Source organism: Bos grunniens, chromosome 16, assembly GCF_055505025.1.
Source record: "Bos grunniens cultivar Pamir isolate PY7600 chromosome 16, Bosgru_T2T1.0, whole genome shotgun sequence".
Taxonomy (NCBI): domain Eukaryota; kingdom Metazoa; phylum Chordata; class Mammalia; order Artiodactyla; family Bovidae; genus Bos; species Bos grunniens.
The window spans coordinates 36,250,005-36,267,688 of record NC_141180.1 but is presented as its reverse complement, the minus strand read 5'-3'; the positions used below and the strand labels follow the sequence as shown (position 1 = coordinate 36,267,688).

The 17,684-nt window shown below is 39.9% G+C and overlaps 1 protein-coding gene across 12 annotated transcripts in view; it reads left to right on the top strand.

The window, feature by feature from the left end:
• Nucleotides 1–17,684, top strand: part of RERE (arginine-glutamic acid dipeptide repeats) — a 416,635-nt gene that overhangs the window by 173,943 nt on the left and 225,008 nt on the right. For all 12 annotated transcript variants that reach the window (XM_086344298.1, XM_086344297.1, XM_086344290.1 and 9 more), the window contains one exon: nucleotides 13,990–14,060. In XM_086344298.1, the coding sequence (XP_086200424.1) occupies nucleotides 13,990–14,060 (71 nt within the window). The remainder of the gene's footprint in view (nucleotides 1–13,989; nucleotides 14,061–17,684) is intronic.

Genomic DNA, 17,684 nt, shown 5'->3' with positions numbered 1-17,684 from the left:
TAAAGCTGTGACATTGTGCCTTCTTTCTAGTGTGAATTAAAATATTGCGTATAGTCTGAGAACTTAGTGTAGTATGAATTCTGGTCAGCCTTAACTTTTTTTTATAAATTATATAGTGTTCCAGAAAATTTGGTTATCAGTGGTCCTTGTATTTTTGTTGGAGGAGCAGCCACATATTCTCTTTAAAGAAGTCCTAAAATCAAAGTGGAAGAGAAAGGAGGGGGCCTGAATGGTGGCTTTAGGACACCATGAATCTGCCCTCCACAGAAAATGCCGGTCATCTTGTAGGAGAAGCAATGATCTTTTATTACTACTTGTGATTCCTTGGGGTAACGTCATGCTGAGAACTTGCCTTAGTTGAGAAGTCTTTTTAGGGCCGCAGCTATGGGCTTTGTTCTGCTTTATGTCATCTGCCTCTAGGACCTGATTCGTAATCCCACTGGAATGTAATCGTTTATGCTGTCCATTCAGGCTATTTGAGTCATTCTAGCAAGAGTATTAAGTGTTGTGTTTCTATACATTTGCTGGCGTTATCTGTTTCTTCCTAGCTTTCCTTATTTAAAAAAATTAGAATATTTCCCCTAAATCATTGTTTTAGATGTCACTCTGTTCATGAAGGTAGTTCATTTATTTATATTTTTCGACATTCTTTTACTTGTTTTGTTTTTGGCTGCATTACATGGATTGTGGGATCTTAGTTCCCCAACCAGGGATTGAACCTGGGCCCTTGGCAGTGAAAATGAGGCGTCCTAACCACTGGACTGCCTGAGAGTTCCTCATGAATATATAATAATTTAGAGATAATTTCAAAATAATTTAGAGATACTTGTGTACAGTGGCTGGAAGTGCTGAATTGTGAACTAGTGAATTTTTGGTCTGGTTCTTTAGATACGTCAAAGAATTGGCTTCTCCATTCTGAGTGGCCTCTGTTCCCATGTCATCTTGTGATCCATCTTGTGCTCCACCTTAAGATGGTGTGTTTGTATTCAGGCCACCAGGAAGACTAAGAAGAGAAGTGGCTCCTCTTTTCAGGATTCAGTTTCCAGAAGTTGAAACACTGTGCCTGCTTATAGCCCATGACCAGAATCTAGTCATGTGACCATACCAACTTTAAGGGAAGCTTGCAAATGTGATCTTTTTTCTGAGAGGCAATTGGCCTATTAAACATCAGCTCTTCTTTAGGAGGAAGGCAAGAATGAAATTATACACAGCTTGCAGTCTTTGTTACTGGGAGTAAGAAACAAGCACGATTAAAATTATCAAAGACATAAAATTATTTGTTTTGATGTCTAGCTCTAATGGGCTTCCCTGATAGCTCAGTTGGTAAAGAATCAGCCTGCAGTGCAGGAGACCCTAGTTCAATTCCTGGGTTGGGAAGATCTGCTGAAGGGATAGGCTACCCACTCTAGTATTCTTGAGCTTCCCTTGTGACTCATCTGGTAAAGAATCCACCTGCAATGCAGTAGACCTGGGTTCGATCCCTGGGTTGGGAAGATCCTCTGGAGAAGGGAAAGGCTACCCACTCCAGTATTCTGGCCTGGAGAATTCCATGGACTGTATTCCATGGGGTCGCAAAGAGTCAAACAAGACTGAGCAACTTTCACTTTCACTAGTTCTAATATTAGATGGTGAATATGTTAAGGGAAGGATAGTGTTTTTATTCACCTCAGTATCTGTAGTGCTTAGCAGGTGGTGCCAGTAAGTCTGTGAGAATGTATTATGAGTTTATGATTTTCTTCCCTTAGAGTATGTTTATCTTCTTTTCTTAGCTTTATGTAATCTTGACAAGATTTGCCTGTTGCCACTTTGGTTCAACTAGCTTAAGGAGATCCCTGGGGGAAGAGCCTGGTAGAGAGCGTGTGTGCACACTCAGTCAATAAGTCATGTCTGACTCTATGTGACTCCATGGGCTGTAGCCCGCCAGGCTCCTCTGTCCATGGGATTTTCCGGGCAAGAGTACTGGAGTGGGTTGCCATTTCCTCCTCCAGGGGTCTTCCCTACTCAGGGATCGAACCCATGTCCCCTGCATTGGCAAACAGATTCTTTACTGTTGCGCTACCAAGGAAGCCACAATGACTCAAGAGGTAAAAAATCCACCTGCATTGCAAGAGATCCAGGTTGGATCCCTGAGTCCGGAAGACCCCTGGAGGAGGAAATGGCAACCCACTCCAGTGTTCTTGCCTGGGAAATCCCATGGACAGAGGAGCCTGGCGGGCTACAGACCATAGGGTTACAAATAGTCAGACACGACTGAGCATGCATACACACAACCCAACTTTGGGTAAAATGAAGAAGTCTTCATCTGTGCCCCTTCCCCCACAAAGTTCTGATTTATTTTGTCTCAGCAGATGTTTCAGAACATGATTTTTTTCAAGGTACAAATTACAAAAAGCACAACTCTCATTAAGTGTTACATTGGCCCAGAGCAGCTGCACTCATTTGCTGAAGTGTGTTGAGTACAGTTTCATATGGAGCATCCAGAGCTGCTTACGTCTTGAACAATAAATGAAATCTCTCCTCTCATTTCAGGAATCAAGAGGTATTTAGATACTGTAAATCCTGCCACCTTGCTCAGATCTTTGCTAGTTTTGATGATAAAAGTGACAGGTGGATGGCAGATTGCCAGGCGAGATCCTGCCAATACCCTCCCCACAATACTTTTTAGCCTAATAATGATATATATTGTTATAAAGCAGAATTATTACATGTAGAATGCTGAGGTGATAATTAGAAATTGTCACATAGGTGAAACTCTCCCCCACCCAATACCTGTTGAATACTTGTAAAATGCTCTTTATAATTCACAGTGAGTTAAAGATCTTTAATGAAAATATGAGGTCTCAGTATTTCAGTCACATGAAAGTGACTAGTTTAAATTATTCTTAAAGTATCTTCAGTCTTTGACTTTAATTTTTGAAGAAACACATGACCAACCAATAGTAACTGCAGTAAAACCCCACATGAAAGCTGTAATGATTTAAGGGAGAAAGGGAAGAGGTATGGGTAGCATAAGAAAGTCAGGGAACAGGCTTCACTTGCCCATAGGAGTCTTTATAAATGAAAGCAAATGATTAAATTTGAGGCCTGCTGAAATGGTAATAGTCTTTGGGTAAGCTAGTGGAATTTCCTGGGGTTTGTTAGATGTCAGCTGTGGTATTGAGTGCTCTACTAATCAGCTGATAATGGGAGAGCACACTTGTTTAACTTTGCAAGGTGTTGTGGAGGTAAGAAAAGGCAAGACCCGAAAGGAGACAGGATGCTAGTCCCTGATCCTTCATTTTATGGGGAGAAATTACACTCATTTAAGTGATGGTCTTTGTCAGAAACAGGCAGTAAGTGGGCATTACCACCTGAATTGGGGAGGACATGAAGGACCATGGGAATCTTGATTTGGGGCTTGAGGTTGGATGGAATTGCAGTTAAGCACCTCTAATAGGGGCAGTAGCCTGAGGATGGGGCATGATTGTAACATAGTTATAGGAGAATTAAAAACCAGCTGAGCAGATGTAGACATTGAGCTGAAAAAAGGACTGAAAAGGATAGCTTGTGGTTTTCCTTCTCTTGTTTTTGTGTGAGTTGCAGTCTGGCACTCTGTGACCCTGGTGTTTATGGTTTTGGGGCAGCAGAGTCTCGATGCTTGCCTTATTACTGTGTGGGTTTTCATTTGATAAGTTTTTCTGAAGGTGCTTTTTTGCATGGTTTTTCTCTTTTAAACATCTCTTACACAGCTATGTGGGTGCTTAGGTGAAAGACAAGTCAAAAAGAAAAATCACTCATGGGACTGTTGTGTTATCTGGTTAATAAAGCTCAGAAGTAAATTTCTGTTAAACAGAGTATCAGTTCAGTAATGGTATTTATCACTGTGCACTGTGTGCATTATTTATATGTCTAAATCTATATGGTAAGTTTAGCCTTCTTTTAATAAATTTCACTTATTGTTGGCATTGTGACTGATTTGAAATATGTAAGAAAATCGTCCAGCAGTTTGCAAAGGAATATATAAGGTAGAAAATTTTAATCTTCAGTTTTGCTAGCTTAAATCTGTAATAATTGAGCATCTCTCTGTTGAGACTGATAAACTTTCATTTCCCTAGTCTTTAGTTATAATTTAGGTCCTAACTCTTTCTGGAAAGTTGGTAGTAAATATTTGAGAGGGAAGAAATATTAAAAAAACACATATATTAGTCTTACCAAGAGGGCTTATAAGATGTAGATGCCTATAAAGTACAAAGAATAATTGGTGTGGGAAATTTTGTAGCTTGATGCTTGAATTGTGGAACAGTTGCTTTTACAAAATTGGGAACTGCAGACTACAATTAACTGTCATTAATTTCGTTGAGTAGAAATATGTTCCATTTACTGTACAATCAGGAGCCAGGCTTGAATGAGTTTAAATTGATGAAATCTAAATTATACTGACAGTCCATTAAACAGTAGCAGAAAACCCGTAAAGAAAATGGATTCACTATGATACCAGTTTATAATAAAATCATTTGCCAAATAAGAGTTATAGCCAGGCATTGTGAATTCTCCTGTGTATTTCCAGTGAGCACTGCAAATTGGTTGAACCATTTATTGTAAAGCCTAGACTCCCAGCTCATTGCTTTCTGAAAAGGAGCAATGTTGCTTGAAACCCTCTGCAGGATGTGACCCCAGCAGATCAGACTAGCAATTGGTTTGTTGTCGGCCATATGGGAAGAGAAGCATCTTCACTCCAGCCTACCTGTCACTGGCTATTTTTTCCTGTGAATGCTAGGCATAGAGCTCCTGAAAGTGTTCGTCTCTCTGTGTCAGTTTCTTAAATGTATGTATTTCAGCCACATTTTAGTTGTAATCTTTATGGTAAGGACATTTCCACCAGCAGTCATCCTCTGCTTAATAGGGATTTTATAGCAGAATTTATTTTTGACAGGGTTCATTGAATTGGCGTGAATAGACTTGTTACCTGCCTTCTCAAGCAATAGAAAGGGTACTGGGGTCGGGGAGCAGCAAGAATGTGAGTGGTCTTGAAATTCCTTTCCCTGCATCTCTGCTGCCATGAGGCAGATGTCCCTCACTGGTTTTGAAAAGGGACATCCCCTCCTCCCAACCCTGCACGCCTTTCCCCTTCTTCTAGATTTCCTGTGTTCTCCTCCAGCACCTAAGCTCTTTACACGTGCACTAAAGAGATCCTCATCATTTAACTGGAGTTTGATGTAAGGCTGGCTAGAGTCTTTTACATAGAAGGGATTCAGTATGGGTCACAAGGAGGGCTTTTAAGGAACACTTTTGGAATGAAATGTAGTGATGAGAGTGCTTAAAATATTCTTTACTTCAGTAGTAAGAGTGTCAAACCATGGCTTTTATTTAGCATATCAGAATAACTAATAAGATTTCTGCTGTTGGCAGGATCATCTTGCTTTTTTTCTTGTTTTACAGAATTTTCAAGTCCAAGTTGCATGGGTTTGATTTGGGAATGGGGTGAGGTCTTGCAACAGCAGTTATTCCAGAACAATCAACGTTACTTCTTAGTGTTAGAAAGATAATTGTCTCGAATCAGTCGTTAAGCTTTTGATGCTTTAGATTTTCTAACTCCTAGAGAAGAAGAGAGAGAGTGAAATTGAAAATTTAAACAAATTTGAGATTAGTTTGTTTTGACCTGCTTCGCTACCCCCTCCTGCCTGCCAGCTTGATTTTTCTCAGTTTAATTTCCTGTTAGCAGTGAGGATAAAGACAGGTAAATATTGGCTAGATGTATACAGTGTTGTTTTTAGACAAAAATCTGTGTAAGCTTTGTAGTTCTGGTTGGAAATTTGTAGACAAATGAATACATGGAATTTGAAAAGGAAAGAACCAAGGATATGTGTTACCTGAGATCTTAGAATCTTTAAGAAGATGTTATTAAGCCAATTTTGGTGACTCTTTTCAGGGTCAAACATAGGGTAAGGGTAATGACTAACAAGATTTCCTTTTAACAGAGGTGCTGTTTTCCCAGTTTTTATTTCCTTTTCCTTTTTAAGTTCTCCACTATTCCCAGACAATGCTAGTATTCCTTCCCCACAAAAGAATCTAGCAGAAAGCTATAAGTAGGTCATCCTGCAATTGAGTTATTTCTTAGAGAAGTTTTATTAGAAAACAGCATCGTTTATGTTGATATTGCTTAAGAGCATAGTTTTATTGCTAGGATCTAATATAGCTTCTTTTCTGTTTTAATATTTTCATTCAATTCATTTATTCCTCTATAGTTTTTAAGTGTTTATCATACTGAAGGCAGTATATTGTTCATAGAGGTGAAGTATGGTGGCAGGTTTGACTAGGGGACCAAGATGAGAGGCTCTGAAGGAGGCTACATAGTATGCTGGGATTGGGGTTTGGGTCTTGGGGTTTCATAGTTGTTTCATGGGTGTGGGTGTACAAACACACACACTTGTGTATGTGGGAGATTTGGAAACATCCATATTAACTAGCAAGATGCTTGTGGACTTTATTTTGCAGTGTTAGACCCACCGCTTTTGGCTGATGGAGTGGTTCAGAGTGTGTGGGGTGGAGGAATCTTGTGTAAAAGGAGGGGAGAGCCAGAGAGCTAAGCAGTCCCAAGGGTCAACTTCCTTGGCCACTGCTGTGCCACCTAGCTGGGGTCTCGGGAATTTGTCGGTGAGAAAGGCTTTGTTCATGCATATTCTTTATAAGGAAAGGTTTTCTTCTGGAAATTATTTAGGGTGGCATTGTCATGCTTCACAGAGGGGTGAGAAGGTATTTCAAAGGTTAACAGGGAGAACTTCCCTCTCTGGGAAAATATTTCTTCCCTGGGCCGGAGCCCCAGTCTGAGCCTTGCCCTCTGCGTGCCCGTTGCATGAGCAGTGTCCACTGTGCTTGTGAGGAGGCTGTCAAGAAGGATGCTGGCAGGTTCTTTGTGTTTCAGGATGACAAACTGCCTGATGCTTCAGGCTGTGGTTTTTACCCTTGAGAGGACCCTACTCTTGCTCTGTTTTCGTAGACCTGCTGATTTAGTGAGGGTTGAAAAAGCAGAGAGAACTTTGTTTGCCTTTAGAATCTGCCTTTGAGTTTTGGCTGACTTCCTTCTCCAGCTTAGCAAATGCTGTGCTGTTTGCAGATGGCACAAGAGATTCTTGGACACAAAGCTATGTTGAGGTTGTGAAAGATGGCCAGAATCGCCCAGTTCAATATCATTGCCCAAATCATGGACACAGGATTTGAGGTCACTTGGTCGTGTGATCAATTTCCAGGCAGAGGCTGCATGTTAGAAAATAAATCTTAACCTCGACCCATGGTTTCATTTCCAGACACCCTCTAGTAAAGAGAAGAATTTGTTATCATGTGTTGTTTGGAATAATTGATATTGATGGTAATAGTGTCACTCATTTTTTTCTGGCCTGTTTCAGGCTTGCTGATTTTAAGATTAAAAAATATATATATATTTGCCCTGCAGCAGCTGTTAGCTCAATCTGGTAAATATGCATTTTCATCTGGGCAGTTTTGAAAATGTGCGTTATGCACTTAATGGATCGCATCAGTTTTGCTCAGTTCTTTCAGAATTGCTAGCTTGCTTTTTCTTCTTTAAAGGTTCTTTTTTTATTATTATTCTTTTTACAGTACTTGTGTTGACCATGGGGAATTTTCAGGTTGAGGATCATTGATCCAACAGAGTGAAACCAGTTTTATAACCAGCTTCAGACAATCCACACTCTCATAAATTACATGAAAATTTTTGGCAAATCATTTTGGCTGTAAAAGGTTACTGGGCGTATATTCAACTGAGATTTTAGCGTTGCTATTGACTTACGTTCTCATCATTTCCTTCCCAAATAAAACCACTTTATTTTTGTGTTAACTGTAAACACATATATAAATTTACTTTCTTAAATAGCTGCTTAATTAATGAGACAGTTGGGAAATACTTCTGAATTATTTGGCCTTTTTTAACCTTATTTGAAGGATTTCCAGGTGGCACTGGTGGTAAAGAACCTGCCTACCAATGGAGGAGACATAAGAGATGTGGGTTCAATCCCTGAGTCGGGAAGATCCTCTGTAGGAGGGTATAGCAATCCACTCCACTGTTCTTATTTGGAGAATCCTGTGAGCTGAGAAGCGTCGCAAAGAGTCAGATATTCTTTTAATTTTTAAATTCCAAATTGCTTCTTAGAATATATTCTCTTGTAGTTGGATTCTCCTTTTTACTGGAAGGGCTAGAAAGAAAAATTTTAAAAATTAAAAATTTAAAACAATAATTTTTCATGCTTTTATTTTTAAAATGACTTAGAAAAGTCAGATTAAAGCGGTGTATTTTCCCCCCATCCATATGGTAAGTTTGACATGGTGTTAAAATTTTTAGTTCATGTCAGGAATTTAATGACTTCTGACTTTGGTCATTCTGTGTGTTATCATTTATGTAAGTAATCTCTTAAGTTTTGTCAGTTTCGAGGATAATTTTGAAGATATTCTCAATCTTTTTCACATATAAGCTTCAAAATACTGATAGAGATCAAATGTGGTCCACTGGAGAAGGGAATGGCAAACCACTTCGGTATTCTTGCCTTGATAACCCCACAAACAGTATGGGGTTCTGTTCATGACCTCCCCAGGTTTATAGGTGCCCAATATGCTACTAGAGAAGGGTGGAGAAATAGCTTCAGGAAGAATGAAGAGTCTGAGCCAAAGCAAAAACAGTGCCCAGTTGTGGATGGGACTGGTGATGGAAGTCTGATGCTGTAAAGAACAGTATTGCATAGGAACCTGGAATGTTAGATCCATGAATCAAGGTAAATTGGAAGTGGTCACACAGGAATCAGTGAACTAAAATGGAGTGCAATGGGCGAATTTAATTTAGATGACCATTATATCTACTACTGTGGGTAAGGATCCTTTAGAAGAAATAGAGTAGCCCTCATAGTCAACAAAAGAGTCTGAAATGCAGTACTTGAAATTTTAAGAATTTCAAGAATGACGGTGATCTCTGTTCGTTTCCAAGGCGAATCATTCAATATCACAATAATCCAGTCTAGTGCCCCAACCACTAATGCCGAAGAAGCTGAAGTTGATATGAAGGTTTTCACGGTTCTCTGAAGACCTACAAGACCTTCTAGAACAGCAAAAAAAGCTGTCTGTTTCATCATAGGGGACTGGAATGCAAAAGTAGGAAGTCAAGAAATACCTGGAGTAACAGGCAAGTTTGGCCTTGGAGTAAAAAGTGAAGCAGAGCAAAGGCTAACAGAGTTTTGCTAAGAGAATGCACTGGTCATAGCAAACACCCTCTTCCACAACACAGGAGATGACTCTATACATGGACATCACCAGATGATCAATACCGAAATCAGATTGATTATATTCTTTCCAGCTGAGATCAAATTGCCAGCATCTGTTGGATCATAGAAAAAGCAAGAGAATTCCAAAAAAGTATCTACTTCTGTTTCATTGACTACGCTAAAGCCTTTGACTGTGTGGATCACATAAAACTGTGGAAGATTCTTAAAGCCATGGGAATACCAGATCGCCTTACCTGCCTCCTGAGAAACCTATTGGCAGGTCAAGAAGCAACAGTTAGAACTGGCCATGGACAATTAGACTGGTTCAAAATTGGGAAAGGAGTATGTCAAGGCTATATATTGTCACCCTGCTTATTTAACTTATATGCAGAATACATCATGTGAAATGCTGGGCTGGATGAAGCACAAGCTGGAATCAAGATTGCAGGGAGAAATATCAAAAACCTCAGATATGCAGATGATACCAACCTATGACAGAAAGCAAAGAACTAAAGAGCCTCTTGTTGAAAGTGAAAGAGGAGAGTGAAAAAGTTGGCTTAAAGCTCAACATTCAGAAAACTAAGATCATGGTATCTGGTCCCATCATTTCATGGCAAATAGATGGGGAAACAATGGAAACAGAGACTTTATTTTCTTGGGCTCCAAAATCACTGCAGGTGGTGACTGCAGCCATGAAATGAAAAGACACTTGCTTCTTGGAATAAAAGCTATGACCAACCTAGATAGCATATTAAAAAGCAGAGACATTATTTTGCCAACAAAGGTCCATCTATTCAAAGCTATGTTTTTTCCATTAGTCATGTATGGATGTGAGAGTTGGACCATAAAGAAAGCTGAGCATGGAAGAATTGATGCTTTTGAACTGTGATGTTGGAGAGGACTCTTGAGAGTCCCTTGGATAGCAAGGAGATCAAACCAGTCAATCCTAAAGGAAATCAGTCCTGAATATTCATTGGAAGGACTGATGCTGAAGCTGAAGGTCCAGTATTTTGGCCACCTGATGCAAAGCATTGACTCCTTGGAAAAGACCCTGATGCTGTGAAAGATTGAAGGCAGGAGGAGAAAGGGATGATAGAGTACGAAATGGTTGGGTAGCATCACCAACTCAATGGACATGAGTTTGTGCAAGCACTGGGAGTTGTTGATGGACAGGGAAGCCTAGTGTGCTGCAGTCCATGGGGTCGTAAGGAGTCGGACACAACTGAACTGAATTCAATGACCTGTTTTACATATAACTTACCTTGTAGTTTGAAATCTCATATCTGGATTTATAATTTTTGGATCAATTTGGTTTGCCGTGATAGCTTTTTAAACAGAGGTAACTTTGTATCTAGTAATAAGGTGTTGATATGCAAATTCCATATAACACTCTTCCTCAGGGCAGCTTCCAGTAAGACCACAGAGAAGTGTTATCAGTAGTTGTCCTTCACATCATGTGTGTTCCTTCCTTCTCTAACAGATTTATGCTCAGGTATATTTACAGATGTGGTTTCCCAGTTTACTCAGTGGTAAAGAGTCTGCCTGCTAATGCAGGAGGTGCCCTTTTGATCCCTGGGTTGGGAAGATCTCCTGGAGCAGGAAATGGCAACCCACCCCAGTAGTCTTGCCAGGAAATCCCATAGACAAAGAAGCCTTGTGGGATGCAGTCCATGGGGTTGCAAAGAGTCGGATACAACTGAGCACACACACATTTACAGATAATCATTTTCCTGAATGTATCTTTGTAGTGAAAAATGAAAGAATATAGATTTTCTCGCCTCTTCTGGAAAGCTTTTTAAATATATGTTGCTGTTGCTAAGTCGCTTCAGTAGTGTCCGACTCTGTGTGACCCCATAGACGGCAGCCCACCAAGCTCCCCCGTCCCTGGGATTCTCCAGGCAAAAACACTGGAGTGGGTTGCCATTTCCCTCTCCAATGCATGAAAGTGAAAAGTGAAAATGAAGTTGTTCAGTTGTGTCCAACTCTTCGTGACCCCATGGACTGCAGCCTCCCAGGCTCCTCGGCCCATGGGAATTTCCAGGCAAGAGTACTGGTTGTCATTGCCTTCTCCAAATATATGTTAATAGCTACTTTATGTCTTTATAAGTAAAGGGTTTATAGTAATAATGATTCTGTTGATTATAATATATATATATTAAAGCTTTTTTTGTGTGTAAAAAGAATAGAGTTATTCTTAATCCTTATTATCTACTATCTGTTATTTACTTCGATTCTGTCTAGTCTTACCAACATCAGTATCAGACATCAGTCCTTTGGGGGAGTACAGAGAATGCAGAAATGAGTATGTTTCTTTGAGCTCAAAATTGATAGTGGACAGTGTAGACCATCTTGACTGCCAAATAACTGACCACACAGTGGATGTAAATTGTCAGTATATTTATACAATATTAAGGAAATTTTTTATCAGGGTAAGGAGATATTTCTTTGTAGAGGAGCTATGAGAATTCACTGCTGCTGGAGGTAACTCATTATATGGCTGCAGGTGCTTGTAAGAATAAAATAATAAAGAGGGTTTGATGTGGTCGGGCTGTGGGCTTTGGTGCAGTTGAACAGTGAAGCCTAGGGAAGGTAAGGTGTGACATGTGATCAGAGCATTGACTGCAACAAGCTTTTTTGTCACATGAGCTTTACGAAAGTGGAGATCATTCGTCAGGAAGGGACCTGTTAGTTTTGAAGTCAGTGACTAGAAGCTAGGTGTGATAGTGTTGGACTTCTCAGGTGGTGCAGTGGTAGAAGAATTCACCCACCAATGCAGGAGAAACGGGAAACTCGGGTTCGATTCCTTGGTGGGAAGATCCCCTGGAGAAGGAAATAGACACTCCAGTATTCTTGCCTGGAGAATCCCATGGACAGAGAGAAGCCTAGAGGACTACATTCCATGGGGGTTGAAAAGAGTCGGACGTGACTGAGCAGCTGAGCATACATGACAGTGTTATGTTATGAAAGACCGAAAATAGTTCCTTTGTGGGCTATAGGTGATAGAAAGAAGGTGTATGGGCTATGATCTGTGTTCAGATTGAGTGAGGTGAATAAATAATGGATATCTGGAGATTTGAAGTGCTGGCAAGTGGATACAACAAGGATTGGAACATGGAAATTAAGGACCTTGGATTGTCCCCAAATTTGCCCAAGTTGGAGCTACAGTTTTTATTTAAGGAATGGGTTTCTTCAGTTTTTACTTGAATACCAAACTAGAATTAGGAAGAGAAATATTTACCACTGTGGGAAGGATTCCCTTCATCCCTTCAGGTGATTAGCATGATAGTGGATGTTGTCTGAATATTGAGCAGCTTTTTTTTTTCCCCAGCATCCTGGACTTTGGAGCAAGATAGAAAGCTCAGTCAGCAGTTCATTCCTGAACTGCCATTTCACATGCATTCAGAGATCGAATAGCTGTTCTGGAGCCTACATCTGAGTAGAGAAATCAGTTGGGAAATTCTGGATGCCTAAATGTTTGACTTTCAGATTTCTTCCTTTTCTGTAATGATTCTGGGCCTCAAAAATCCTGCTGTCTTTCAGAAAGTTTCATGGAAGGAAGTGCCCCTCTGTCTTCCTGGTCTACCTCTTGGTGGGTCTTATTGGTACCTGTGGTGGGACTAGGATTTCCACTGGATTGGGGACTCCAGACCTTTGATTTTTGGGGGCCTGGGTATGTTGTGTTCTTCACATGCATGAACTGGAGAAATAGAGGTATCTGCCTGGTTTGAGAAAATTCTAAGTCATTGTTGTGACGGGTCGTGAGGAAGATAAAACATGGCATTTTAAGTGTGGGCATTATGGTCACTCTCCCTGGAAAATGTGATTGACAGCAGATGCCATTACTTCTCAGTGAATAATACACAAACTTTCCTGTCCTGTGCTTTATGATGATCTTGGGCTGTAGTGTGGAGAGTTTTTATATTCCTTTATAGGTATTGCTTTCCCTAAAATCATTACTTCTAAAACAACAAATATATCTTAGCCTGTCATTTTAGAAAGTAACCTTTAGACTCCAGCTGTTGAGAGCATCAGAAATAATTACCCAGCTACTGCCTTGTCAAATGTAATTTAAGAAAGTGATCTTCTTCCCTGAGGAAAATCTAATTTGGTTTACTTCATTCCATCTCTGATTGGCTGCCTTCGTTTTCTTTACGATTAGAAAGTAAAATATGTTTAGGTTAAAATTTAATAGAAAGTTACCCATGAGATAGTAGATGGTTTTCTCTTTGTTTGTGTGGGTGAAAAGGTTATTGTAGTAGCATGTTCAAGGTAGTCTTTTTTACATATTTCATTTATTTCCTCACAAAATATTTATTAAAAATAAAGCAGTAGTTGGCAAAGCTGTTTGTCTTTGTGAAGATGGGGAGCATCTGTCTGAGTAAGATATTCACGATTTTGTTTTGGTGTGTAATTACTTGAGTAAGTAATTCCCTTTATCGAAGTCTCTTCATCTGATTATGGATAATCCCATGGGATTCCCACTCCCCTTCTTGAGGGCTGCTGGGAACAATAACTGAGGCTTTACCAATTCTTTAAATCATCAGCAAGTGATCAAAAAGAACTCAAGAGCTGTTTCCTTTTAGCTTAAAATTATTTGTAATTTAATATCACCTTTAAAATTTTTTCTATAAAAGGTATGTGCTTTGTTATTTATTTATTTATTTATTTATGCAGTGGCTTTATGGGCCCTGTCTTTGTTTCCTTAAAGGTAAATGCCATTGTTTAAAATTTTCTTTTTCTTTTAAAGACTGTGTGTATATCGAGAGTCGGAGGCCCAACACACCGTACTTCATCTGTAGCATCCAAGACTTCAAACTGGTAAGCATCTTTTCACGTGCTGTTGATTCTGCTCTGTGCTCTCCCAGTTCCATCGGCTGTCTCTGTTGATTGCTTCTCTCCGTGTTGACTTGGTAACCTGCTCACCTCTAAAGTGCTGACCACTTGGTAACTACAATACTCCAATAAGGCAGTAAGCAGCTTTGTATTAGTAACATTTAATGTTAGAAAGCTCATCCTGCAAACAAATATTTCTGAAATTTTTATTCCTTTAGTAACTGTTTTGACAACAATTTCAGAGATTACCTTGAGTAGTTTTTTTCTCAGCCATTGTGAAGAACCTGAAGTGAAGTGAATTTGGGATTTCATGATGAATTGCGGAGAGAAATAGGATGTAAATGGGCCAGAGATTATGATTTTCTGTGACATACTTTCTTAGGTATGTTAAGCAAATATGGAGAATATCTTGAACCTTTTTTGGGGGAGTCTCCCAGGAGTGGGGGTTGCGAAAAGGAAGCCTGGCCTGGTGATGGAATAACTACACTGCTTTCTCACTGAAAACCTTTCACAAGTGCTTAAGTGCTGGGATTGTCTGAAATGAAATCTTGCTTTCAGTCCACTGGTTGTCAGACTGGGAACTTTGGATCCTTCAATATTCATAGAGAGTTTGCAGAGGTCTGTAAATAAACATTCTCAATGTTCAATAAATGTACCTTACACATGTCTGTATAACTCCTTTTCAAATGTATCAATATGCTTCTGTGATTTTTAAAATTAACTTATTTAATGACAAGACATAGTTAAGAATCACTATTATTGTTTAGTATTTTCCTCAAACCATTGTTATGTGAAATACTGTAATTTGGGGATCTTTTGAAACATGATAAGAAAGGATTCTTGTACTTGAAGGTTATGAGCCACTGTGTACATTCTTAGGTTTAGAGGCATGCCAGTTGTTTAGCTTTGTAGAGATACACGTCAGTGTCTGTGAACGCCACATTTCCAAACCCCTCTGTGACTTCTGATAACACTTGTGCTCTGACATACATTGTTCGTGATATTTCAGTCTAAGGAAAATAATATTCTGAACTGTGCATCTCTTTTTTTAAAAAATAACACATTTTGAATGATTCCAAATGTCCAATTAGTATATCCTATTGAGTTAAAAAGTTGCCTGCCATTTACTTTTCTTTATTCAAAAGTTATCACATGAGTAACACATGTGTTTTGCTACTTTAAAACAAAGTAAATCAGGCCATTTATGTCTGAGATTTCTTTATTCTTCATAGATCTCTTTTACCTTCCGGTTGTTTTACAAGGTGGCCTTGCAGTTTAATCTTGTAAATCAAATGCTTTCTGTTCAGAGTTTATGTCAACATGAGGTTTTACCATTTTTAGAGGTCTCTGCTGTTTATTATGTGTTGCCGCCAGAGATTTTTTTTACAGACGCTGCACCGACATCTGTGAATCTGGGCGGCGGCCTTGTTTCATGAGGAGTTAGCTTTTGCTAGTGGTGCTGCCATTGCTCTCTGCTCATTGTCTTTGTGTGTGATTTTTACCAAATGTGTAACACCAGTGCACCATGGAAAAGATATAGCTGTGGAATCATATTGCAAAGATTTTTCTTTTAACTGTTAGAGTCTGAGTCCCTTCTGTATACGTTTTGCACGTTAGCAGGTGCCTTCATGTTTGAACGGCGTCTCTTATGAAATGCTGATTACAGTGTGATAGCTGCTGTTTGGGGCAGAGGTTCCTGCTGAGCTACAGTAATTGCTCAGGGTATTAACAGCAATAAAAGCTGAGGCTTCTGTTGTCAGGATTGGTCTAGTGCAGCACATTAAAATGATGTGGAAAGTGGGGTGCTATGGGTTTAGATGCCTTTTTCTAAGTCACGTATGCTATGTCACGTGTTTCTGATTGAGTTTTGTATTCAGAACATATTCATCGTTTTTGTGTAAGAATAATAAGGATGATGAAGAAAATATGTGCTTCTGGAAGAAATATAGTTATTGTCTGGTTACCCACTTTCCTTGTTTCTGAATACCACTTATGAAAAGATAACCTCACAGATGAGAATAATCATAGACTTTCTCTCCTTCCGCTTGCCCAACTAATAGGCGAAAAGATGAACAGAAGGAAATGTGCTTTGTTTCTTTGCAAGATTTTGCAAAGAAGAAACCAGGGTTGGTTTTGTGCATAGCAAATGCCACACGTGGCAGATGGAACCATGGAAAGGAATAACCCAACAGCTTTGACATGTTGTTGATTAATTACATATTTTATCTTTTTTGGATTTGAGGTTTAACTGAGAGATGTCTTTCTTTGTTTATACCATAAATTAGAATCAGTCCTTTTATCATGGTGAGTTTCTGAGTACAAGGTGTGTTTGGGGACCATCAGAGGCACTGGGGGAAGGCCTTTTGTAGGGGAGGAAGCTGAAGCAGAGGTTTGGCGTAGCTGTGCAGAGAGAGAGAGAAAGTGAGCTCTCTCCCTGAGTCTTGCTGCACTGGTGCTTCTTCCTGTTGGAGTCTCAGATTACCCTCCTTGTTTTCTTTCAGTGTAGGGCCCCCTTCTTGGGCCAGCTGGAGGAGCTCTCCATTGACCGTATCGGAAAGAGCTTGGGCTCACAGCGGCGAGCCTTTTCTTCTGCTGCACTCCCCCAGCTTTTCTCTGTCACCATGTGGCTGAGCGTGCACTGAGGGTTTTGTTCCAAGCCAGTCGGTATCCCCAGGGGCATTATGTGCCAGGGTGAGTTCAGATGTTCTGGGTTATTGCCAGGGCCTTCGACAGGCAAGCCTGCTTTGTGTTCTCTGTTGAGTGTAGCTATAAGGGGACTGAGGAATGTAAGGCAAAGGTCCTCCCCTCAGGGGTCTTGGGTTCTGCCTGGACCGACAGCTGCGGTAGAGTGGATGTCAGCCCTTGTTGGAGAACATTCGTAGGACTGATGTGGAGGAAGGATTCCCTTCTTTTACAAAAAAAAAGCAATAAAATTCTATTCTTATAGGAACCCAGGCCTTAGCATAGTAGAATTACTTTGCTGTCTAGAAATAATCATAGGTTTTGAGAATGCTGGACGGAGATTATTGAGATTGGTAGGTTCCATTCAATGTCACCCCTCAGAGTTCCTCATCTGGCTCTAAGAGTCATGCTTCCTGCCTCATCCTTCACTCCCAGATGAATGGTTGAAGCCATTCTTTTAATATCCTGCATGGGAATTCTGTGTGGATTCCTAATAGTTTCTGTTACTCATTAAATAGAAAAATTATGTTGCTTGTTTCCTTGAGTTATTACAGTTATCAATTCTTCAGCTATTTGTACATGAAATTAATTTTCAAGTCATATAGATAATTATTACAAATATTATTTTGAGCAGATACCACTGGTTCATTTTTGCTCCTAAGTGGTTTATTAAATAGAGACTCCTTGGAGTTGGGGACCTATCTGTAGTAAATTTTGCTTTTTCCAGTTGACTTTTAGGGCTCGGGGTGTTGTTACAACTCTTCATGGATGCATATGCTCTGGTATCATTGTCGTCCCTAACAGCTTGTATTCTCAGTGCTGATCCTGCATATGGAATAGTTAAAGATGCCTCCCACTCCTTACCTTGGCAAAGGCACACCTCCATTACTGCTGTGAATGTGGGGACTGAGTTATGTAAGATTTAGT